Source organism: Scleropages formosus, chromosome 10, assembly GCF_900964775.1.
Source record: "Scleropages formosus chromosome 10, fSclFor1.1, whole genome shotgun sequence".
Classification (NCBI taxonomy): domain Eukaryota; kingdom Metazoa; phylum Chordata; class Actinopteri; order Osteoglossiformes; family Osteoglossidae; genus Scleropages; species Scleropages formosus.
The window spans coordinates 13,674,184-13,696,139 of record NC_041815.1 but is presented as its reverse complement, the minus strand read 5'-3'; the positions used below and the strand labels follow the sequence as shown (position 1 = coordinate 13,696,139).

The 21,956-nt window shown below is 46.1% G+C and overlaps 3 protein-coding genes across 3 annotated transcripts; 2 read left to right on the top strand and 1 right to left on the bottom strand.

Moving 5' to 3' along the window:
* Window positions 1–839: 839 nt before the first annotated feature.
* LOC108922394 (nuclear envelope pore membrane protein POM 121-like) lies at window positions 840–10,432 on the top strand. The gene is made up of 13 exons (XM_029255595.1): window positions 840–1,457; window positions 1,851–2,066; window positions 2,188–2,355; window positions 2,606–2,686; window positions 2,926–3,100; window positions 4,060–4,148; window positions 4,293–4,372; window positions 4,825–4,952; window positions 5,181–5,280; window positions 5,476–5,820; window positions 6,300–7,652; window positions 8,192–8,281; window positions 8,629–10,432. Exons 1-13 carry the CDS (start codon window positions 895–897, stop codon window positions 8,718–8,720), a joined length of 3,480 nt encoding a protein of 1,159 aa, XP_029111428.1. The 5' UTR covers window positions 840–894; the 3' UTR covers window positions 8,721–10,432.
* Window positions 10,433–11,389: 957 nt separating this feature from the next.
* Window positions 11,390–17,837, bottom strand: nsun5 (NOP2/Sun RNA methyltransferase 5). The gene is made up of 10 exons (XM_018732587.2): window positions 17,604–17,837; window positions 17,245–17,364; window positions 15,642–15,813; window positions 13,718–13,826; window positions 13,419–13,557; window positions 13,206–13,321; window positions 12,922–13,100; window positions 12,444–12,651; window positions 12,147–12,299; window positions 11,390–11,969 (listed from the first exon to the last, which is right to left on the bottom strand). Exons 1-10 carry the CDS (start codon window positions 17,694–17,696, stop codon window positions 11,816–11,818), a joined length of 1,443 nt encoding a protein of 480 aa, XP_018588103.2. The 5' UTR covers window positions 17,697–17,837; the 3' UTR covers window positions 11,390–11,815.
* A 186-nt stretch (window positions 17,838–18,023) lies between these two features.
* Window positions 18,024–21,502, top strand: LOC108922395 (transducin beta-like protein 2). Its single transcript, XM_029255873.1, has 7 exons — window positions 18,024–18,296; window positions 19,099–19,196; window positions 19,658–19,842; window positions 19,934–20,085; window positions 20,342–20,468; window positions 20,563–20,715; window positions 21,016–21,502. Exons 1-7 carry the CDS (start codon window positions 18,167–18,169, stop codon window positions 21,500–21,502), a joined length of 1,332 nt encoding a protein of 443 aa, XP_029111706.1. The 5' UTR covers window positions 18,024–18,166.
* Window positions 21,503–21,956: the final 454 nt, after the last annotated feature.

The window sequence follows — 21,956 nt, the reverse complement described above, 5'->3', positions numbered from 1 at the left end:
AACGCAATCATCGTTTCACAGAAATAAAATCAAACCTTCATGAAGAAGCTCCTTGAACACCATATAGGCCTACGGGGTTTTCCAGGGTCAGAGGTGAACATCCCTAGTTCACCAGATTACAAACAGAAAACGCAATAACCACAGAGAGACGATTAGCTTCTAAACGGTTCAGTTAAAGCAAGGAAGCGGGAGCTCAAGCTCCAACGATAGTTCTTCGCCCTTTACTACGGTACCCACTCGCTATCGGAAACCACTCGTCCAAGCCACGTTTCCCAGTTCCGTAACAACTTCTCAGATATTTTGGGGGACAAAATGATGACCTGTAGTACTCAGTGGAATTATATGCAAACATATGTGGGCTACCTGTCAGGTGTATTTGAACACTGGGGGGAACTTTTACATCTATGATACTGTTTTCTTGTCATCACGCTTCCGCTCTGTGCTAATGTTGTAAGCTGCCTTGGACAACGTTAACAGCTAGACAAACAAATTGAATAAATATGTTACAGGACATGGGGAAAAAAAACGGAAAAAGATGATAAGAAGTTTAAATTTCCAAATGAGTAAATAGAGAATTGAACTTTAACAGGCCTTCCGGTTAACAGCAAACTGAATCGTACACCAAATTGTAGACAGGACTTTATGTTTTTATTATATTCTGTCTGCACAGATCCAATAGCAACACGCAAGTTTTTTCAAAGTCAAATAATGTAAGAATGTGATTCCCGCAAGAGACGTTTTGTCACAGCAGATGTGGAAAACGAACACATCCACGTTCACGAACGGCACGCGAGCGCCCACGTGGTACTCTGCCTCCGACTCGCTTTCTGGGTGTAACACGTGACCCCGCGGAGGATTGTGGGAAACTAAGTTCTTCGGCGGCGCCGGGGCGCCATGTCTCCCATGGAGAAACGGCGGGTCGCGCTTTTCTCTGTGGCGCTGTCGTCCCTCGTATTCCTGGGCCTGACCGTTTACTTCATTCCGACTTTTGCTTATTTGCTCTTCATTTTCGCCGCCTGTTGTTTCGCCTGCAGTTACAACCCCGCCGACGGCTCTGTACACGCTCGGGAAGGCCGTCATCCTGGGCCTCGCTTGGCGATCCCGGCCGTGTTGAGACGCTGGTTGCCGGCGAGGACCACGGCCCGGGCGCAGTCGGGGGGAAGACTCGGTTCTCGAGGCGGCGCTGCACGCTTCGTCAAGGGGCCTCTCGCAGAGAGCGCTCGGGTGAATGGGGGAAGGCGCCCGGGTGACCCTGCCGACTTTTTCCGAGAAACGGAGGAACTTGGTGGCTCGCCGCTGATCCCCCGGGACGCACTGCTCCTGCGGAGTAACACGGGCGAGCGCGACGGGTCCAGGGCCGCCTGGCGGTGGGGAGCCGCGGGGAGCAGAGAGCTCCGGGAGAGAGTGGCCCGAGCCAGCCGTGCGGCTCCTTCCACCCGGAGAACACTGTCCTTCAGGTAAACACGAGTCTCCATGGAGACGAGCCTCTCTCCTCCACTCACTCAAGTGCAGGGGCATGAGGCTGGGACAGTGGGAGTGGTCAGTAGGGGGCGTAGTGGTTAGTACAGTTTCCTGCAGGAAATGGAAAGGTTGGGGGTTCGAATGCCGCTCTTACTGCGGCGCTTTTGAGTAAGGTGCAGTCGATTTATACGGTAAACTTGTAAGTAGTGGGAGGGATGCTTTGTTGATTAACATGAGCCTCAGGTGGCTGTGGGTATCAGCTTATAACAGAAAATATCGTGTCACGAAAGGTGTCTGCGTACGGTGATGTTCTTACTCATTTGCTGAAATGGCAAGCTTTCTGTGCTGTCGCCGGCATCTCTAAGTATATGTTGATTTTCTGCAAGCAGGGATTCTTGGGGTTCTGGTGGCAGAGTTGTCATCGCTCCCCAACAAAACTACCTTCTCCAGCCAACATGCTCGTCCCCCCTTGGTGCGCTGCTGGCCCCAGCTCCGTGGTCGGCGCGCCAGAAGAACATGCTTGCTCCCTGCGTCTCGGCCGTGGCCCACAGTCCTGTCACGGTGAAGATTGCCCGGCCGGATCATTCTAGCACTCGATCACCTCTGTAAGTCGGTGCCGTCCTGGTATTCCGCTCTGCGTTTAGAACGTCTCGTTTCGCGTCATTCCGATGGCATTCGCGTTTTCCAATGGCCTTTCTCTTTTTTTTTTTTTTTTTTTTCCTGCAGCGTTAGACAGTTCAGCTCTCCACGCACCCTGCTCTCCCCAACACTGGGACTGACCCCAGATCCCTGCTCCAGGGAAGCTGTCCTCCGCGTACTCGGAGAAAGCCGCAAGAGTGGGCGCCGTGAGCCAGAGGATGATAGTTCGGCCACCCCCAGAAAGAGTAAAAGAAGGTAGATGAGCAATATTTGATCCCAGCTTCTTCTTCTTTTTTTTTTAATCCACTGAAGTAGTGCTGGCTGGGTATATAACATCAACAGCAAGACTTTATTACCTATCCATGTACTTAAACACTGCACTGCCTACTGCCCTGTATTTTAATGCCTCCTCATCAAATGCGTGACAGTGTGTTGCTGATTCTCAGGCTGCAGTGGCTGAGTTTCATCGCAAAGTTGTTCTGAATGCGTTTTGCTTCTTTGCCAGGCGCCATGACAGCGGTGGCAGTGCAAACTCTGCCTTCGAGCCCCTCATGGCCAATGGCTTGCCATCCCAGCTGGTGCCCAGGTGAATCCATATCCTCTTTGTCATCAGGCCACTTTATTGTACACATCACCTAGAATTAGTGTGCCGTTTGTCTCTGAAAGTGAACAGCCTGGTGTGGAACAATGACGTGACCATTTTTGATTGTAATTGCTCTGTGTTGCCTAATTGTGGAGTGAATTTTTGAAATGGTTTTCAGGTTTGTCTGGTCTTGAAGATGATTGTAAGGTTCACCACTGTCCTGCCTCTCCCTTTTCCTCTAGGCCTGGTAGGATGAAGAGAGGGATTAACACATCAGTGGTTGAGGACTCCCCGGTAAAGAGGTCACGCGCTTCGTCGGTTGGTTCTACGGGTCTGGCACGTACCACCGGCGGGGGTGATAGTTCAACCCGGAACCCCATTCACAGCTCCTATAGTTCTTCTCAGGGACCTGTGCAGGTAGAGCTCATCGTTGTGATGCACATTTCCTGTTTTGTTGCTGCTCATTTTAGTGCTCTGGGCTTTGAAAATGGTGGCAGAATGGTGGAGAATGGTTGCTTAGAGTAAAATGAATAAAAACTGCCTCTTTTATGTTTCGGAGAAGTTTCTTGAGCATTTGAAAAGACGCTGATTGAGGAAAGCCATTAATCAGTTGCTTTTTAACTTGTGTGTTAAGGATGAGGTGAGTACCTTTTAAATTCTGTGTTAAGCTGTCAAAATATAGAAATGTTTGCAATTTGTATTTGCACTGAAGTTTTACTGATGTAAAATGCAAGAAAATGGAAAGTGAATAAAAATTTGTAGTGTCTCTGAGAGGTAGGAAATCAGAATACTGTACCAAGTTTTAAAAGCTGTCAGTATGAAAGACCAACAAAATTAATAGATTACTCCTGTCTGTACTGGTCATACGGTATGGTAGTAATAATTGGCCAACACAAAACATTGCCTGTCTTACATGTTAGATTTAATATTTTATCTAAAGGCCACATATCCTTTATCTATATTCCATAATTTTATGCACTTGAATGTCAGCACATTGTATTTCGTGTTCCTTATTCCATCTTAGTTTCACAGGTAGAAACTTACTTGCACTTTTCTTCATCCTCTTGGATCAGTCTTACCTGCCTTTTTCTCTTTGGTACTGGAATAAGAGAAGACAGAAAATAAACTTTATCTACACGTCAAATTTAACTTGTAAAGTGTAAAAGCTGACATTGGAAATAATGGGAGTATAAGATATGTGTAATTTTTTTTTTCTCTGGCAGATGTGGTGTAGAGGGTTAGAACAACCTATTGGTACCTTTCTGGAAGACAGAAATTGCAATGAAGTCATATAGTATATGCAGTAAAAATGCCTAATGGGAGCAAAATGTTTTATACATTGTAACAAAGTAACATTCCAGTCCTTTTTTAAACAGACAAAGAGCTCCAGCTTGTGTGTCTCCCCCCTGTCAAGTCCCGAATCATCTCGCTCACAGACCCCAGATAGACCCCCCAAGAAGGCCAGGTACTAAGTTTATCTTACACCCAGTTTTTGCGTGAAACAATTGTGGCCGTTTCCTGTTGTGTACTGTCAGTTACCATTTAAGATGTGTCATTAACACTTTTATTTGGAGTTCAGTTTCATTTTTATGGCTTTCTATTGGCTCAGGGAAAAGGAGGTGTGTTCCCCCAACTCCCAGTCACCCTTGAACTCAGACAGGATGTTATCAAGCCAGGTCAGCAGTGCAGGTAAGAGATGTGTTCTATTTTCCAACAGTATTCCTAACAGTCACGTTGCTAAATGCTGCTGTGACTGGTTTGTTTAGAAGAATTTGTGGGTTGGGTTTCATATTAGTGTTCTTGGCCTGGGGTGGCACGCTGGTGGAGCAGGTTGTGCTGGTGTCTCGCAGCTTCTGAGCTTTGAGTTCGAATCTCGTCTGTGTGGAGTTTGCATCTCCTCTTTGTGTTTGCTTTGCTTGGCTTTAAATTGCCTGTAGCGTGTAACTGTGGGAGTGAGTGAATGTGCGTGATCGCCCTGTGACGAACTTGTCCCGTCCAGAGCACATCGTGCCTCACACCCTGTGCGTCTGGGTAAACTCCTGACCTTGTGACAATCGGATAAAGATGATGAATGGATAGATGTCTTTACCACAGAGCTTGTAACAGTTTGTGTTTATTTATTTTATTTTTTTTTTTTTTAGATGGGAACACTCAAACTTCCAAGACGCAAGTGTTATCCTCTCCAGTTTGCAGCTCCAGAGAGAGTGAGGTGACACGCAAGCGCAAAATCCAGCTGGTGTCCAGCCAAAGGGGGGAGCACATATCCTTGGTAAGAAGACTAGGCTTGTGTGGTTCACCAGCACAGTATGTTTGAAAATCGACGCTGAGTTCAACTACAGAAGTCTCTGTCGAACAGCTCGGTAGATTACTATGCAGTCTGGAAAAATTTTTTTTGTATTTGCAACTTTTATTACAGATTATTTCTTGCTGTTGTCAAAGAACCCTGTCGCTCTGACCCGAATTTCCTCCCATCCTGATATTCTGTTCTCTTTGCCAGCCACCACCACCTCAGCTGGGCTATACCATAACCTCGACGGACCTGGACTTGGAGAAGAAAGCAGCTCTGAATCAGATTAAGAGTGCCCTGGAGGAGCCTGGTGAGAGCTGTTATTTGTGCCGTGTCTGTGGAACCAATGTGGGTGTGAAAGCGGGATGTGATCTCACCTCACATTCAGGCACCGAGCTGCTTGATTTTGACCTCATTGCAGATACAGATTTAGTCCAGTTTGTTCGTTTACCAGGGCAGACCTTTTGTGAAACACATGGTGACTGGCTCTATCTACCTTTTACAGATGCTGCTAAGCAGACACCTACGCCTGGTCTTGTCGCGCCCACCACCACCGCAGACTCTGTGTCCAGTGCGGCTCCCCCAGTCTCTGGGACACTGTTGCTAGGGTCCATCAGCATTGTCACGCCCACACCTTCCTTAACCCCATCCATTCCTCCTGCACTACCTGCCACATCCAGCTGTGACCCTGCCAGTACACACAGCTCCGGGACCTTTCCCCCAGCCTCTTCAAGCAGTACAGCCTGTACAGCACAGGGCCTGACCAACCCACAGATGGACAGCCCCAGTCCTGCTCCTGGTGTCTCTGCCCCCCTTGCAGGCGAAGTCCTTTCTGCTACGTCGTATAGCGGTACACATCTGTGTTTGGTTCAGCCTAGATTGGCCACATTTGGGGAATGCTCACTATCTGTGTTTTTACAAAGATCTAGTGCAGTATTCAGGTACAGAATAATTAGCGACTTATGCCAGACAGACTGCACTACAGTACTTGGAACTATCAACCTATCAGCACAGCAGAGCAAGGTCTCACACACACACACACACACACACACACACACACAGGAAAATGTAGCTGAAACATGTCTTCAGACTGTGGGAGGAGACTGGAGCACCCAGAGAAAACAAGTGCCAAAAGGGGGAATGTGCAAGCTCCACAGAAATTAAGTTGGATTCAAACCCGCAGCCCTGAAGTGGAGGCACGAGTGCTGCCTGCTGGGCTTCTGTTTCTTGATCACTGTGAGATGAGAAAAGGTGAAATGAATGGAAGGCGCATGAGAATCGTTGATACAGACCTTAAGTATGTGTAATGCCATTTACTGTGTTTCCCAGGTCCTGAATCAGTTCCAGTGTCCTTCACTCCGACCGTTGTTGAGGGAGGTGTTTCTGGAGCCCTGGCAGCGTCTGCATCGTGGACAGCCTCCGCGAGCCTGTCAACCCCAGCACTGGGTTCCAAGTCTGCAAGTCAGCACAGTCCTCCCATGGCTGCCCTCATGTCACCCCCACGCATGACATTTCCTACCACTTCCAGTCAAGTGTTTCCCAAGCTTGGGGTGGCTGTCACATCTGGCCTGGTGTGCTCAGTGGAAGCTCCTGCTCCACAATTTACTTCTACTGTGTCCAAAACTGCTTCCGCTGCCGAGACGACAAGCAGCATGTCCGTGGCACCTCTGTTCAAGCCCATCTTCGGGGTGGTATCAGCAACTCCTTCTGCGACTGGGAGTAGTCAGGAAGCGGCCACCCTCAAGCCCATTTTTGGCGTTGCCACAGCAAGCAATGGTTTTGGACAGCCTCCGGCAGTCAGTGCAGTACCCCCTGTGGCCCCTTCAGGCAGTGGTTCTGTGCTTGGTGTGCTCACCACCACTACTACCACGATACCTGCTAATACTCTGGATGCAAGCAGGGGCCAATTGGCTAGCACATCAACCAGCTCGGGGCTCTCTTTCCAGTTTGGTGCTAAAGTCGTTGCCAGCAGTGCTCCCACCATCAGCTCAACAGTTGTTTCCACTTACACCCCTGCTCAGTTTCAGTTTGGTGCCTCACCAATTACCGCAGCCCCTCCGATGTCCTCTGGTACTACTGCCCAACAATCTCTTCGGGCACCTCTCCAGTCAGCCTTCATCTTTGGCCAGACAACCTCTGGGGGGAGCTTCAGTGGGTTTGGTGCGGCCGTGTCTACCCCCAGCAGCACCACAGCCACACCGGCCCCCGTGAGCCAACCTACATTCTCGTTTGGGAAACCCTCTGTCAATGGACCGGTGGCTTTTCCCTCCATGCTGCAGACTCCTACAATCAAGCCATTAACCTTTGGCATGATCAATGGGGGTGGCGATGGATGTGGAACCCCTATCAACAGCACCATAGCAGATTCTCCCATTGAGGATGCTCCCAGCCTACCAGTCTTTCCCAGTGGATCCTCCTCTGCTACAGCAGCATCCTGTCAAAGCTCTGCCACCCTCCCTGTTCCAGGCCCCACTCTCACCTTTGGGGGGTCATCTGCGATGCAGTCTGGCATCCCTGCCCCCGGCCAAAGCAACGCCCTCCAGCCTGCCACCGGCAGTTTCAACTTCCAGGCATCTGTTATGGGCAACCCGTTCAGCATGTCAAACCTGTCCAGTACCCCTACACAGATGTCGGACTTTTCGTTTGGAGGTGGCGGTACCATGGATGGTAAACAAGCCTTCGGTGAGTAACACGGCTGTACCAGAGTGGTATGGAACAAATGCCAGGACCTTCAGCTGTGCTTAAAATGTTGTCCGAGTGCTCGAGGAACCTTAAAGATGTGCCGTAATGCAGCGTAGAGTAGTCTGATGCTCATACTCTCACAGAATTGGCCTGTTTCAACATCTTAATGTGACATATTTAAATGTTTAAATTTTGCTGCTTTACTTGTAATTGCTGCCTTGGGAGAAACGTGCAGAAAACCACAAACGTGCAACTTTGTCATTTCATTCTTCTTAAGATTTAGTTGGTAGCATTTAAAAAAAAATTGGAACTTGGAAATCTGATATATGCTACTTCTGTAGACGTCATCTGTTTCCTATGACAACTCTGGGAAATACTGATAGGCAACGGAAGGTATTGTTGTTTCTTTGATGAAGAAGGCGGTTGAATTTAGGTGCAGGTGTGTGTTATGAGGATTAGGCTGTTGCTGGTGCACAGGAGTAGTCGTTTGGGCTTTCTGACATCGTTATTAATGTGTTGATGTACGTCTACACCTGCAGGGACCTCGACTCCTATGTTTGGGCAGAGCCCTGGGGGGTTGATTCCCTCTGGAACCCCTAACTTTGGTGGCGTGACCCCGTCACCATTTGGTACGTAAGAACTTCCTGTCAAACCCCTTGTTGAGGATGTTGTAGATGTCTGTACTGAAACACTTTTATACAGTTGCAGTATTCTGCGGGAGGGGGGAGGGGAATCAGCTGCATGTCTTGCGGCCTTAAAAATCATTAATCTGTAGATGAGGAACTGCTGTCTGGAGCTTGATGATGAGATTGATTTCTGGCTGTATTCACATTTAGTGCGGCTTTGACTTATTAATCTACCTCTCCTTCCAGATGTCACCCCACCAGGGGACCCCTAAGTGTGAAAGTTCAAGTTTTCTCGCTCTTTTCTTACTCACTTGTGCTTTAACGACCTTCTTCCTTGGCGTTCTCGGTAGGAACCCCTTCGTTCTCCATTGGTACGGGCTCCAGGCCCACCGGGGCCCGACAGAGGCTGCAGGCACGTCGGCAACACATCAGGAAGAAGTAGTTGTCACTGGAACCCCCTCAAACTCCCAAAAGCAACGAGGAGGAACCTTCAGTCACTGGAAAGGAGCCGTTGCAGGAGATGTAGTTCCTGCAGGAGGGTGTCGGACCAGGACGCCGCGGAGCACCTGTCTGCAGTTTGAGCTTGTGAACCGCAAGCCCACTCTCACATCCTCCCTGCTCCACCATCCCATCACCAATGTGAAGCCACAGCTGCGTGACACAGAGAGAGAAGTGGATTTGTGCCACTTCACACAGTGTGACTTGAACAAACTGCCTCAGCCCTGAACTCTATTTATCTAAACTCTTATTCTGTATCCTTCTGTCCTGCCATTTTCCATAGTGCCGGCAATTCTGGTACAGTCTTTACTGAGCTTTTTTAGGTATACTGGTCTTACAGTGGGCTTCCTCTCCTTACCTGTCCACACACAAATAGAGGTTGCAGAAAGAAAGGAGTAGAAGCAGCTACCTGGTCGTTGTACTCTCTGAGAGTATTAAGAGATGGTACAGTTGCGGTCAGATCCCACACCCTATACACATCAGTGTGAGGAGGTCTTTTTGTGTTTCTGTAGACTTGTTAATGCCAGCGTATGTGAAGCCAGTGCCCTTTGACACATCAAAATATGGTGAAGGAATGTGTGCGTTAACTGTAAGACCGCAGTTCTCAGTACGGAAGGTGTAAATTGGTTCTTCGAGTGGACCCAAGGGGTATTTGTAACACTTTGGAGTTCTGCGTGGAAAGAGGGGTCTTAAGAGTGTCAAATAGAGTATGTACCTGGTGCACATTTTGGAAAAAGTTCACTGTGAGGTATAAATTGCCTTCAGTTGTCTTACTTCAATGCAACAGATGGAGGTTAATGCATAAACCGGTTTGTGTAGTCATTTGCTTTTTCTTTCTTTCTAACAGTATAACTTTTACTGGACAGTAAGTGCACGTTCAAATGAGACATTGGTGCTCTTTACAGGACGCGTATGCACAGCAAAAGATGCTTTATTTTTCTTTCCACCTGTTTTGGCAATAGGAAAAAAGCGTGAAGAGGATGAAGTTTTATTGTGGATTATGCAAATAGAAATGTTCATTCCAGGACTTTGTCGAAGTCTAACTGAATCCAGTTGTTTACTGGTCTCATGAATTCCTGTCTCCCTGATCTATTGCTGCTTTTTGCTTCGGTAATCCTCCGTCTTGCTCCTCTAGACTACCTCTACATTCTGCAGCTTTCCCTTGGCTCTGTGTGTGTGGCTGAAAGCCTTTACTCTCACCCCGCTGTCCTGAAATGGACTCTGCAGTGGCAGGGTCAGCTGCTTCATGATGCCACCCCAAGGACAGTGCGTATTGCACCGAACTGCACCAGTGCATCTGACTACTTGAATGGATCTGGTATGACTCCTCTAGATGCATTTGCCCTCCATTTGTGTACTCTTCTTAGATTGTTTTCTTAATGATTTATTTGTGCAGCAACCCTCTCTGGGTTGATAATTTAACAGTTTGGAAATGTAACGTTGTCTGTGTGCCTCAGAAAACCTGGTTTGAAGGAAAGATGCAGTGAATGGCGGCATATTGGTAGTGCCGGACATGTGGCTTTATCCACAGAGTGGGTATGGAGTGAGAGAGGGGCGTGAGTCCAAGAGCATTTTACAATTTGTACGCAATTTTTCTACTATTTAATCTTACATTTTAAAAATGTGTATTTCAGTGTATGAATTCAATTGGATTCTGCAGATGCAAAGCTTGACTGACAGCTAGAATGAAGGAAAGTTTTTCAGTTTCCTTTGGAAAATAAACTTTTTTTTTTTTTTTTTTTTTTTTTAAACTTAAGAATGATATGTTTGCTGACGGAACGGTATGAATGTGGGAGATGACTGAAATGCAGAAATATGTTAAAATTAGTCCGCTAGAAAAAAAACTATATTTTTATACTGAAACAGGCTGCTTTTAAATTCCTTCAAGCTAGGTTCACTGAGGCAGTGTATGTATTTTGGGTAGACACCCCCCTCCCTATTAGTGATTTGGAATTTCCTTGCATATAGTAGCAGACTAAAAGGAAATAAAAATCTTGCTGTAGATATTGTGTGTTTGGCCTCTTGCTACTGCTGGTGTTTTTATTTTCCAGAACATTGTGCAAGAGTATAAAGCTGTAGTGTCCTGGTTAAGCCCCCTATGACTGAAATCACACCCATCTCTCCAAGACCACCATGTAGCTTCCACACATTCCACATTGCATTGTACCTGGGGCTGGCTGTCTGTGACATGTTGTAATGTCACGTGTGGTTGTGGTCGACAAGTCTGAAGTGAGGGTCTCAACCAAAATGGAGTTGTGATGCTGTCAAAGAAAGGGATCTATGGACTAAGTATACATATGAGGGAGAAGCTGCAGAGGAATAAAATGCATACCCTGTATTGTAGTCGATCATGGAACTGCAGTGAACTTCCCCTTACCGATAAGTCTTTGACTTCATTACAAAATAAATTTTAAAATCATGAACTCATCATATTCCAGCAAAAATGGCAAGTTCTATAGTGTAGTTATATATAATTATTGCAATGTTGTACTATATTAATCAGCCCAACCACTTCAGCTGCAAAATTTACACCTGCTTAAGTTCAACAAGATTCAGATGTACTATGCCCTTTCCCTTCTAGAAATTTATTTTTGTAAAGGTAGAACTGTGGCAAAACAGTAGTAATATACAGGCTTGAGTATGTGTTGTGTGGATACTTAAATTCTTTTTCAGAGGAAGACTGTAGCACTTGAGTAAAACCTCACCCTTTGATTTGGACTTGTTCCCCGAATGGTCTCCCACTTTGAAGAAAGGAGACAAGCCATGAGTTTTGGCATGGAAGTGTAGGAGCATTGTTGCTTGGATTGTACGTTTGCTCTGGTTTTGTTTATTTCTTGTAAACTTTCCACATTCGAGTTAAAGCAGTGAAAAGTTTTCTTCAGTTGTATTACTCAATGTCATGAAACTGAACGGAGGAGCTGAACTACAGGTGTAGGGTCCCCTTTTTGCTGTCGATGATGCAAAGACACGGTCTTTGGCTGAGCTTCTTCCGCACGCTGGGCCCTTGTTCCATAACGCAGCACACGAGGCCGGTCAGCTTTACGTCGTTGGTTTTTTTGACTTTTTCTTATTCTTTCGAGCCGGGGTGCTGCCTGTCTGGGTGTCAGTGCTGATGGGCACTGCCTGCTCCTGGTCCACCAGCTCCATCTTGCAGCCACTGGTACCCTCCCTTCTCTCCTCAGTGGTAGGAAGCCTGAAGTTGACATGCAGGGTTGGAGGAGATGAACACAAGATGTGAACACGCTGAATTAACACCCCAAATCTGTCCCTTGATCATCAAGCATCATAGTGGGTGAGACTGTCAAATTGTTGGAATTCACCAATAGCTGATGTGCTTTTCCAAAACGTGCTCTTCTCTGCTGGCACTCACTGTGACTGTGTGTCATCCTTCGCGCCGGGGGACCGACGTTCCAGCACGGCCACGAAGAAGCCTTGAGTGAGGGTTTTGGTGGTGCTCGCACGCAGGCACTGAGTCAAGGGGGCCAGGCCGCGCTCAGGCCAAGTAGGGAGAAGGTGCACCAACCTATTCGAAAGGACAAGTTCAAAATATAACAAGATGGTGGTCTGGGGACTGCAGTTCTTTGTGGTTTTCTCCAATAGTTCATAGCAAGACAAGCCATATAACTGCCATCAAGTATAAGTGATCTTTTCTTCCTTTAAGCGTTACCTGTATCCCTGGTTCTCCTTCAAGCAAGCAGTCACCACCTCCTCATTCTCCTGCTTATGGATGGAACAGGTTGAGTAGACCACACGCTGCAGGTTGGGAAAGCGCAGGGCATGGTTGAGACAACGCAGTTGGAATGCAGCCAGCGCTTGCAGACGGCTCGTCTCCTCTTCTGGAGGTGCTGGAGTGCGGTCGTGCAGGCATACCATCCCTGATACATGTACGCACACACACCAGTTACATGTTATGAAGCAAATCTGCTCAGCTGTCTCCCTCCATTCTACATGAAACACCCACCAAATAACTTGGGTCACATGCATCACATCATCACTGTACACTAAATTATGCAACCTCCACATCTTTAATGTTAAACTGAGTATGACTAGGAGTATGATTTCTATGAACCATTAAAGCCCGATGGTTTCTTCATGCTAAACTAGTGAACTACTCATACAAAATCTTCAGAAGGTTTAGGCCTCACCAGACCCGCTGCACGATGGGTCCAGTAATATGTATTCCACTCCACTGTACTGGCTGCTCTCGGGGTCAACTTTCAGAAAGTCCTGATTGGCCAGCTGCTGACACGTGACCCCGGCACGTAACAGGAGCGTGCTCATGGTGGACAGTCGCTTAGCATCAAGATCAAATGCAAACAGCTTACTAATGGAGAATGAGAATGAATATTAGTTCTTATAGTCATCAAGAGTGTCGGGTGATGGAAAGCACAATTTCTGGTATACTGACAGACACAGTTGTTCTCCTTACCCCTTGTTGCCCATGATGGCAGCAAGGTGGCTGGTTTTATTGCCAGGGGCTGCGCATGCATCTAGCACTTGAGCCCCAGGAGGGGGGTTCAGGAGGTATGCAGGGAGGCAACTGGCCTGTAACAATACAGGGAGGAAGTTCAACAGAATAATGATGGTGGTTCCTGGTAACAGTACTGTATGCTGAGTTTGGCGCGAACTCAATGACGTGCACCTTGTCCTGCAATATGATGTGCCCAGCCTGGTACAGAAAGTGAGCGTGGAAATCCGTTTTGGGAGGGAAGACGAGGAGATCCGGAAGGTGCATGTCACAGAGGAATGATTTCGCGGCGAGACTGTGCAGATTGTCTAAACTGCAGCACAAAACAGGCCAGATGTAATATTGCAAGTTGCACACCTCTCTCCAGAACATGCGATCAATATTTCCAAAAATTCAGACTGCAAACTAACATAGAAAACCAGAGATTCTTTAGTGGTCATTGGTGGTTTAGCATAAAAAATTCCAAAAAGCACCTGGTTGCTTTTCCTTTGTATGAGAAGCCCTCCCTCTTTAAGTAATCTATGACATCTTCCATGGTGGTCTTCAACACGTTCACCCGCACATATCGTGGGAGCTGATCTTCTGTGGAACAAACAGGCAGTGCTATCATTTCATCATATATGTAAAAAGTATAGTAAATATTTATTAAACAAGGTATCATTGACAGAATATTCACTGACAGCCGGCTCTAGGGCATAGAAGGCATTTCTTATAGCAGGTACCTATACATTTATAAATATACATTTCACATTTATAATTAAATGACATAACTCTTACACCAGTTCCCATTGTGAGGAGGTAAACTATTATTATTTCTTTTGGGGAAAAAAAATAATTGCTTCCCAGACAAAAATGTGTCACCTAAAGTTAAAACACAAAGCACATATGAATATATTTTATAATATTTATTAAAAAAACCAGGGAGTGCGATGGTGCAGCGGATTTGGCATGTGCCCGCCATGTGGCGGGTCTGGGGTTCGAGCCCTGCTAGGGGTTGCCTTGGGGTGGACTGGCATCCTGTCCAGGGCATATCCCTTGCGCTTGTGTTGCCGGGTTAGGCTCCGGCTCACCGTGACCCTGCTTGGGACAAGTGGTTGTAGACATTGCATATTTGTGTAAAAGAAAAGGAAAAAAAAAAAAAAAAAAAACATTTCTAACTTTTCTTTTAGTGCTATGTTTTAATTCATTCATTTCCAAAAACTGCTTGTTCATTGCAGGGTCAGGGAGGTTCAGAGTCTATCCAGGAAGCACAAGGTGCACTCTAGATGGAGACATCTTAACCATTTGGCTCACGGATGTTCATGATACAAAGAAATAAAATTCACAAGATCCCTTCCTATATTTTTCAGACGGCAAAACACGTGGACACCATGTAGTTTTACTAAGAACTGACTTTAGGCAATCTTAATTTGATTGCGACATGAAGGCAATATTTAATCTGCTACAATTCTTATAGAAATAAACTATAAATGTATTAATATTAATTGACATTAAAATCCTATAAACCACATTAAATACATATACTACAAGAGTATGTTTTAACGTGGTTTATACAATTTTAATCTCAGATAATATTTACACATTTATAGTTAGTTTCTATAAGTGCTCAAAGCCCTGGGTTTGAATCCCTGCTCCTGCTGTAGTACCCTTGATCATGTACTTTCCCTGAATTTGTCCAGTAAAAATTACAGTGCTATATAAATGTACTGTAAGTAGCTTAACACTGCAAGTCACTTCAGAGAAAAATGTCACCTAAATGAATTAATAGCAATAACAGTACCGAATCGGCTATTTCAGTTGTAATTTATACTTATCTTAATGAATGGTTGTGCTGAGGTCAACCTCTGTTATCATTGTCCATATGATAGGAGGTAGAAAGTATATAATTTTGTCATGAACTAAAGTAAAATAGCCAGACTGCCAACACTGAGGAAGACAGACCTCATGGATTTGAGGTACCAAGTGTGTAGGGGACAACTGGTAGCACGGTGGTGGTTAGAGCTGCTGCCTTTGGACCTAAAGGTCACATGTTCAAATCCCCCCTCCAGCTGTAGTACCCTTGAGCAAGGGATTTACCCTAAATTGCTTCAGTAAAAATTACCCAGCTGTATAAATGTTTAAATAGCTTTAAGCAGCTTAACATTCTAAGTTGCTTTGGAGAAAAGCATCAGCTAAATGCATCATGTGGCAACATGACTGCATAAGTGTTGTTTTACTGAATAAGTCCATTGCATGACAAAGGGTACATTTTTCCACATGTGGGCTGAGTCTCCTCATATTTAACATTATGGATACTCTAATGTTATTCTTGCTTAAGCATTTAGACACCACTGTTCCCTCCTGCACTGAAAAACACGTTGTCCTATATGCGCAACCACACGCGGTGCTAGAAAATACCTGTTGCCTGCTGGCTGCATGCAGGCAGAAGGTCCTGGTTGCTGCTGACCTTCTTCTTCACCTTCAGACGAGCAAGTGCAGCCTGCAGCCGGGGCCGGTGCTTCATCATCATAGCTTTCCAGCTTCCGCCACACTTCAGTCCCTGTCCCATGAGGAAGTCGTACACCAGGACCTGGAAAGACAGCCACCGGAGCAATCGCCTGAGCTTTAGTTCGCGAGTGCAGTGTGTTTTAAAGACGAGCGCTGCTGGTCGTGTATTGCTTAGAGGTACTCCCTTTGGACTCAAAGGTTGCAGGTTTTAATCCCACCTCTGGCTGTAGTACCCTTGATCAAGGTGCTTACTGCAAATTGCTTGAGTAAAAAATTACCCAGCTGCATAAACAGGTAAATAGTTGTAGGTACATGTGGTAGGAGAAATAAACAAACACTCAAGACAATCAGACAGAAACTTTATGCTTTATTAGCAAATGCATGCACTCTAATAGAGTCACACCTTAGCATCTAAGCAAGCAGATATTTATACACCTCTTCTCTTGTCACGCACACCAGGCAGGGCCCCCTTCCTTTAGGCAAAGCAACCGTATCCGCTTCTCACCGCTTCTCAAGGAGAGCAGGAAGCATCCCTCCCGGTGAGGACAGTTTCACAATACAGCTATAAGTCTTAGGGAACCTTCCTATATCAGTCTGACCTGTCTTCTTCCTTCCATGCACATACATATATTCTTTAAGCAGCTGCATAAGCATAAACAATGACTTAAGTTTGATGCAATTCCATAATCACACAGGAACATACGCTGGGTTACAGTGACCTTGCACCACAGTTTCAATACAAGCAAAAATAACTGGAACAAAGATAACAAACTGAAATTTTCATTCCACATACACTGATATTATAAGTTGCTTTGGAAAAAAGAGAGTCAGCTAAATGAATAAATGTAATGCTCAGCAATGCAGATATAAACCCAAAGGATGTCTAACAGCAGGACTATTTGTCCTGGGTAAAATGTGGGCCATGCTTCGCTAGTGCCCGAAAACTCAATACGAGTCGTCGTTGTTATGAAAAAAAACAAAATACCAGTTATTTTTTAAAACATTACAGATTATAAAGTGAAAATATATTCATTATTTTAGTTATCATCCAATTATTACTGTATTTTCAAGACAGCTGGTAGTGTAGTGGTTAGAGCTGCAAAAAGGTCACAGGTTCGAATCCCACCTCCTATGGCAGGACCCTTGGGCAACGTACCTACCCTAAATTACTCCAGTAAAATTACCCAGCTGCATAATATAAAATGGGTAAACTGTAGAAAAGAGTCATAAATGAATAAATAAGGCGAATTTAATAACTTTTCCTCCTTGATTAGCTACGTTACTGACGTAATGACAAGTCAATAGTCACTGGATTGAAAATTGTCCTTCAAAAACTCCTTTTTAATCATATATAAATTTAAAGACCTGCTTGTTTAGTTTATTTTTTTTGAAAGTCCAGTTACAACCGGTCGCCCCGGGAGTCTCGCGACGCGTCTGCCGGAAGTGCTCCGGACACGTCACGTGGTTCCGGCGGAGCGAAGCGTAGCGTAGCGCAGCAGCTCCTCTTTCTTACCTTGGCCAGACTCATCTTGAGCTTCGTCGCTTTCAGCAGTTTCGTACTGGTGATGATGTCTTCGAGCACAGGCGAAAATTTCCGAGTCTCACATACCAAAGCATACAGCTGCTTGATATTCTGGGGGGGATAAATACAACATCACCACAAGCATGTGTGTAATGGCAAGAGCGTAGACTAGTGGCTGAAATCCAACAGAGAACCTAATCGTTTGCTGTGTTAGCTCATACCCAACGATCTACTGAGTCGTGTTTCAAAGAACAACATTAGAGAAACTGTAGATTTTTACTGGCCTGTCAGTGTCAACAAATAAGAAACGCGGCACGAATCGAGTTCATGATGATACTAGTAGTACCTACCTGAAATTTACTATCATACACTAAAGTCTTCAATGCTCCCTTTTTGCGTTCGACTTTGTCAAGAATCTCGGCCGCCTTCACGTACAGAGCCATGATTTTATTTGTCTTCGCAACTTACAACTGTTCTTGTCTCCAAAATCAAAATAATACTCGACCTGTCGTCATGATCTTACTGGCCCACGTTTATCCCTGAAACACGGCGAGGTTCCTTTAAAAACGAATTCCTGTACGACCTGCTGAAAACATTCATAACGACACAGAAAGTCGAATTACGGTAATCGGGTTGCCAGGTTGTGAAGTAGAGAGCTATTTGCATAGAGAAACCGTTCTATTGTCTATAAATGATCGTGCACGTCTGACTTGGCAACCCTGCGCATCAGGTTCGTGTGGGGATTTGTTGAAACGTAGCCGTAGGACTCATCAGTGAATGAAGTTGATGAGGGGATAAAGGATGACGTTCTGAATGAAGAAGCGAAAAGGGTCGTGCTTGTCTTGACATGGGATAAAGTTTATCAGAAACAAACATTTGTCCTGAGCACTGGACAGCAGGGAGATCCGTTCAAATGGAATCCAGTGTGTTGATCGCTGGTTCTATACTGGTCGGAGCCCTGCTGGTCGTGGTGGTCGCGGCACTGGGCAAAGCAGGGAGAGAAAAAATGAGCAGGCAAACAGAATTTAATGAAACGGATGACGGTGAGTTGAAGTGTTTCTAAAAAAGAGCTAAAACAAAACCGATGGATTATAATAATGATAGTCCAAATTTTATGCGTACTGTCTTGTTTGTCTTATGCCCCTATGAGTAGTTGTATTAACAAATATGAAAGGAGTTTTCACATCGTGTCTTATAATTAGAATGTTGCACGTTTTTTCCAACCGTTCTGCGCCAGTTAAATAAGTGAACGGCTGTAATTATATAGGGTGTTTAATTATGTCTGCAGTCGGAAATCCAACACCTACATTTTTCTTCCCAGTCAATGAGAACTGAACCTGATCTTCGAGCGACTGAGTGGCTCAAACCAGGACATTAACGCAGATGACGGGAATCAATCTCGCTGTAAAAAGCGACACAAAAAAGTAGCTTTTATTCAGAGCAGGGCTTCTTAGGCGCTGCGTGGCTTCGCGACGAATACAAATTAATAACAAAAAACTGTCTACGGCGCAGTTCTACGTCACGTGGTGGCAAGTTTGAGGGTTTCAAATTTCAGCGCACTATTTTCTCCGATTTTATTTGCAGACATGATGATTTTCCTTGGAGTGATCCTTCTTAGGCAAAGAACAACCTCTGGTTTAACGTTATTTTACTCTGTCTTATTCATTCCGTATACTTTCGCTCCTATTCTGTATGTTTTTCCGTGACATGTGGAGAAGCAACGCGACCTGTGCGTACCGCTTCAAAAAATGAAAACGCAGCCATTGATATGAATCGCAAGTTCTTCAAATGGTCTTTTCGGCTTCCCCGACCATCCAAATTATAACGGGCTCTTAACTCCCGCAGCGCAAGAGCCCGAGGCGGCGACGCGGCGGCAGCGCCCCCCAGCGGACAGAGCGCCGCAGCACGCGTTCCGGCACGCGCTGCTGGCGGCCTCGCTCCAGGTGCGGCACGCGGAGAGGACGCGTCTCCTCAGTGCGCTGTGTGGGCCGCACTCTGCCAACACGGGGGGAAAGGGGAGAAAGATAATAATAAATAAAACTGTATCAATTACGTTTCCCTGAATTCCATGTAAAAATGTTCCTGCCAAGTTGGCCCCTCGCTGAGTGAAGGAGTAGTGCTGCGGAAATGAGCAGCTGGTGCGGAGGTTCCTCCTTGTGCTGTTTGTGCAGTGTGCGCTAAGGGAAGGAGTTCACTTTTGCTCTGTTGGACAAAGCCTGACCTCCTTTTAATATGTGTCAGCTGTGAACCTCCCAGAAGGTGTGCTTATTGGGGGGGAACAAGTTGTCAACTGCTGAGTATTTTGACGTTTTGAGCACAAAGCCCCGGTTTCGTTTAACACGGGACACGGCAGCGAAAGCCTACCGTACGCTAATGGAGCTCCTCCGTCTCCCTGCTCGCTCAGGCCCACTGCGCCAACGTCACCTGTCTGGACTTCAGCAGCAATGGCAAGTACTTGGCATCGTGCGCTCGCGACCATACCGTCCGGATCTGGAGCACCAAGGACTTTCTGGACCGCGATCATCGGCGCTTGTGTGCCGACGTGGAGCGTGACCACGCCACCCTTGTCCGCTTCAGTCCCGACTCGCGGTATCATCTCTCCGTCGCCCTCGTAGCTCTCCGCCTGGAGTAAGTTGTTGCTGCGTCCTTCTGTTCACTTCCTTTTCCTGCGTGTTTGTAGCGCCTTCATCGCCTGGCTGGCCAACGGCGAGACCGTTCGCGTTTTCAGGATCGGGAAACAGGATGATGGCTCCTTTGTTTTTGAGGCCTCTCCCAATGACTTCCCCCGACAGCCCAAGGAAAACATCGTAAACATTGGCGTTGCAGAGACAGGTACGGCAGACAAGAAACGCGACACGTGATCCTCAAACTGCAGCAAATTATTTAAAGTGCTGAATATCCCAACATTTGAACTTTACTTATAATTGACACCACCTGCATTGAGGAACTGGGTAGTGGGAAGTACTTGTCTTTTTAAAAATATCCAAGAAACAACAAATGATTGATTCCCTTTGGGTCAACAGTATAATGCACATTTAACCATATTTATTGCTTTTCTTAGAGACTTTTGATTGACACTCTTTTACAGGAAATTTCATTATGACAGCATTCAGTGACACTACCATCTTAATCTGGGACCTGAAAGGTGAGGTGTTGGCTACAATCAACACCAACCAGGTTGCCCTTTCCTACGCCAGCATCTCTCCTTGTGGCCGGTAGGACGAGCGCTCGTATTTACATAACGTGTGGTGTGCTTTGAAGGTGATACTGATTTCTCCAGTATGTACATATTGTGTGTTCTTGCGGCAGGTTTGTAGCCTCCTGCGGCCTCACCCGTGATGTTAAGGTGTGGGAGGTATGCTTTGGTGAGAGCGGTGAGTTCAGAGAGGTGGTGCGTGCTTTCGACCTCAAGGGCCACTCCACAAACGTTTACGCTTTTGCGTTCTCTGAGGACTCCTGTAGGTGAGCCACCCCCACCTTGTGGAGCCTGTCTAGTACCTGCTTCACCATTGTTTTTGGTCTTCTCGCTGTGTTTTTATATACATGAAATGAGTAAGTCAGAAAAGTATTTGCATCTTGTCTATTTTTAAAGGCGTAAACATGATCAACAAAGCTATGAAATGCAAAGAAATATGACAAGTGTACATGAATAAGTCTCGCTGTTCTGAGAGCTAGTGAAAGATGTCAAAAGTTCAACCAACAGAAGTTGCACCTGTTACAGGTAGAATGTTTTTGATTGACATGCTTTAGCTTGTCTTATAGGATGGTGACCGTGTCCAAAGATGGGACGTGGAAACTCTGGGACACCAACGTGGAGTACCGGCAACACCAAGAGCCCTACCTGCTACGAACAGCGGAATGCCAGGTGTCGGAGGGCTGCCGCATCGCCTTATCTCCAGATGCACGGGTGATGGCAGTTTCCAGTGGCCACAGCGTGGCCATGTTTAGCACAGACAGTGGGGAGCTGGAGGAGGAGTTCTATGATGTTCATAGTGAGGTGGTCAGGGATTTGAGGTTTGACCTCAGCAGTCGCTACCTGGTGTGCAGCGGTGACCACATTGTCCGCGTGTTCCACAACGCACCAGGCTATAGAGCTGTAATCCGGGACATGGAAGCCATGCTGAAGAAGGCTTCCACTGAGGACATGCACCAGAGATTGAGGCAGCAAATCCGGGATGCTCAAAGTGCACTGGAAAATCTGTATGCAGCAACCAAGAATTATACACACATACACACAGACTGTCTGTAACCACCTTCCATGTGTTTCCTCTACCTGTTTGGAAAAGTGGCATGCTAGCTTTGATTTAGAAATAATGGCGTGGCTCTGTGGACATTTGTTTGTTTGTTTGTTTGTTTGTTTGTTTGTTTGTTTGTTTGTTTGTTTGTTTGTTGTGAGCTATGTAAGAGCATGTAGTGGCATGGTGACAGCTGCAGGTACTGCTGGTGCCTCGCAGCTCGTGAGCTATGGGTTTGGATCCAGCTCAGGCTGTGCTGAGTTTGCAGGTTCTCTGAGTTCACGTGAAATTCCTTTGGGTGCTCTGGTCTCCTCCCACAGTCCAGAGACATGTTTCAAGTGAACTGATGAGTGTGAAATTGCCTGTAGTGCATGTCCATGTCAGTAAGTGTATGTGTGTGTTGCATTGTTCTGCAGCATAGATGAATGACTGTCGGTAGTTTAGCATAGTATATTTAGCACTGTAAGT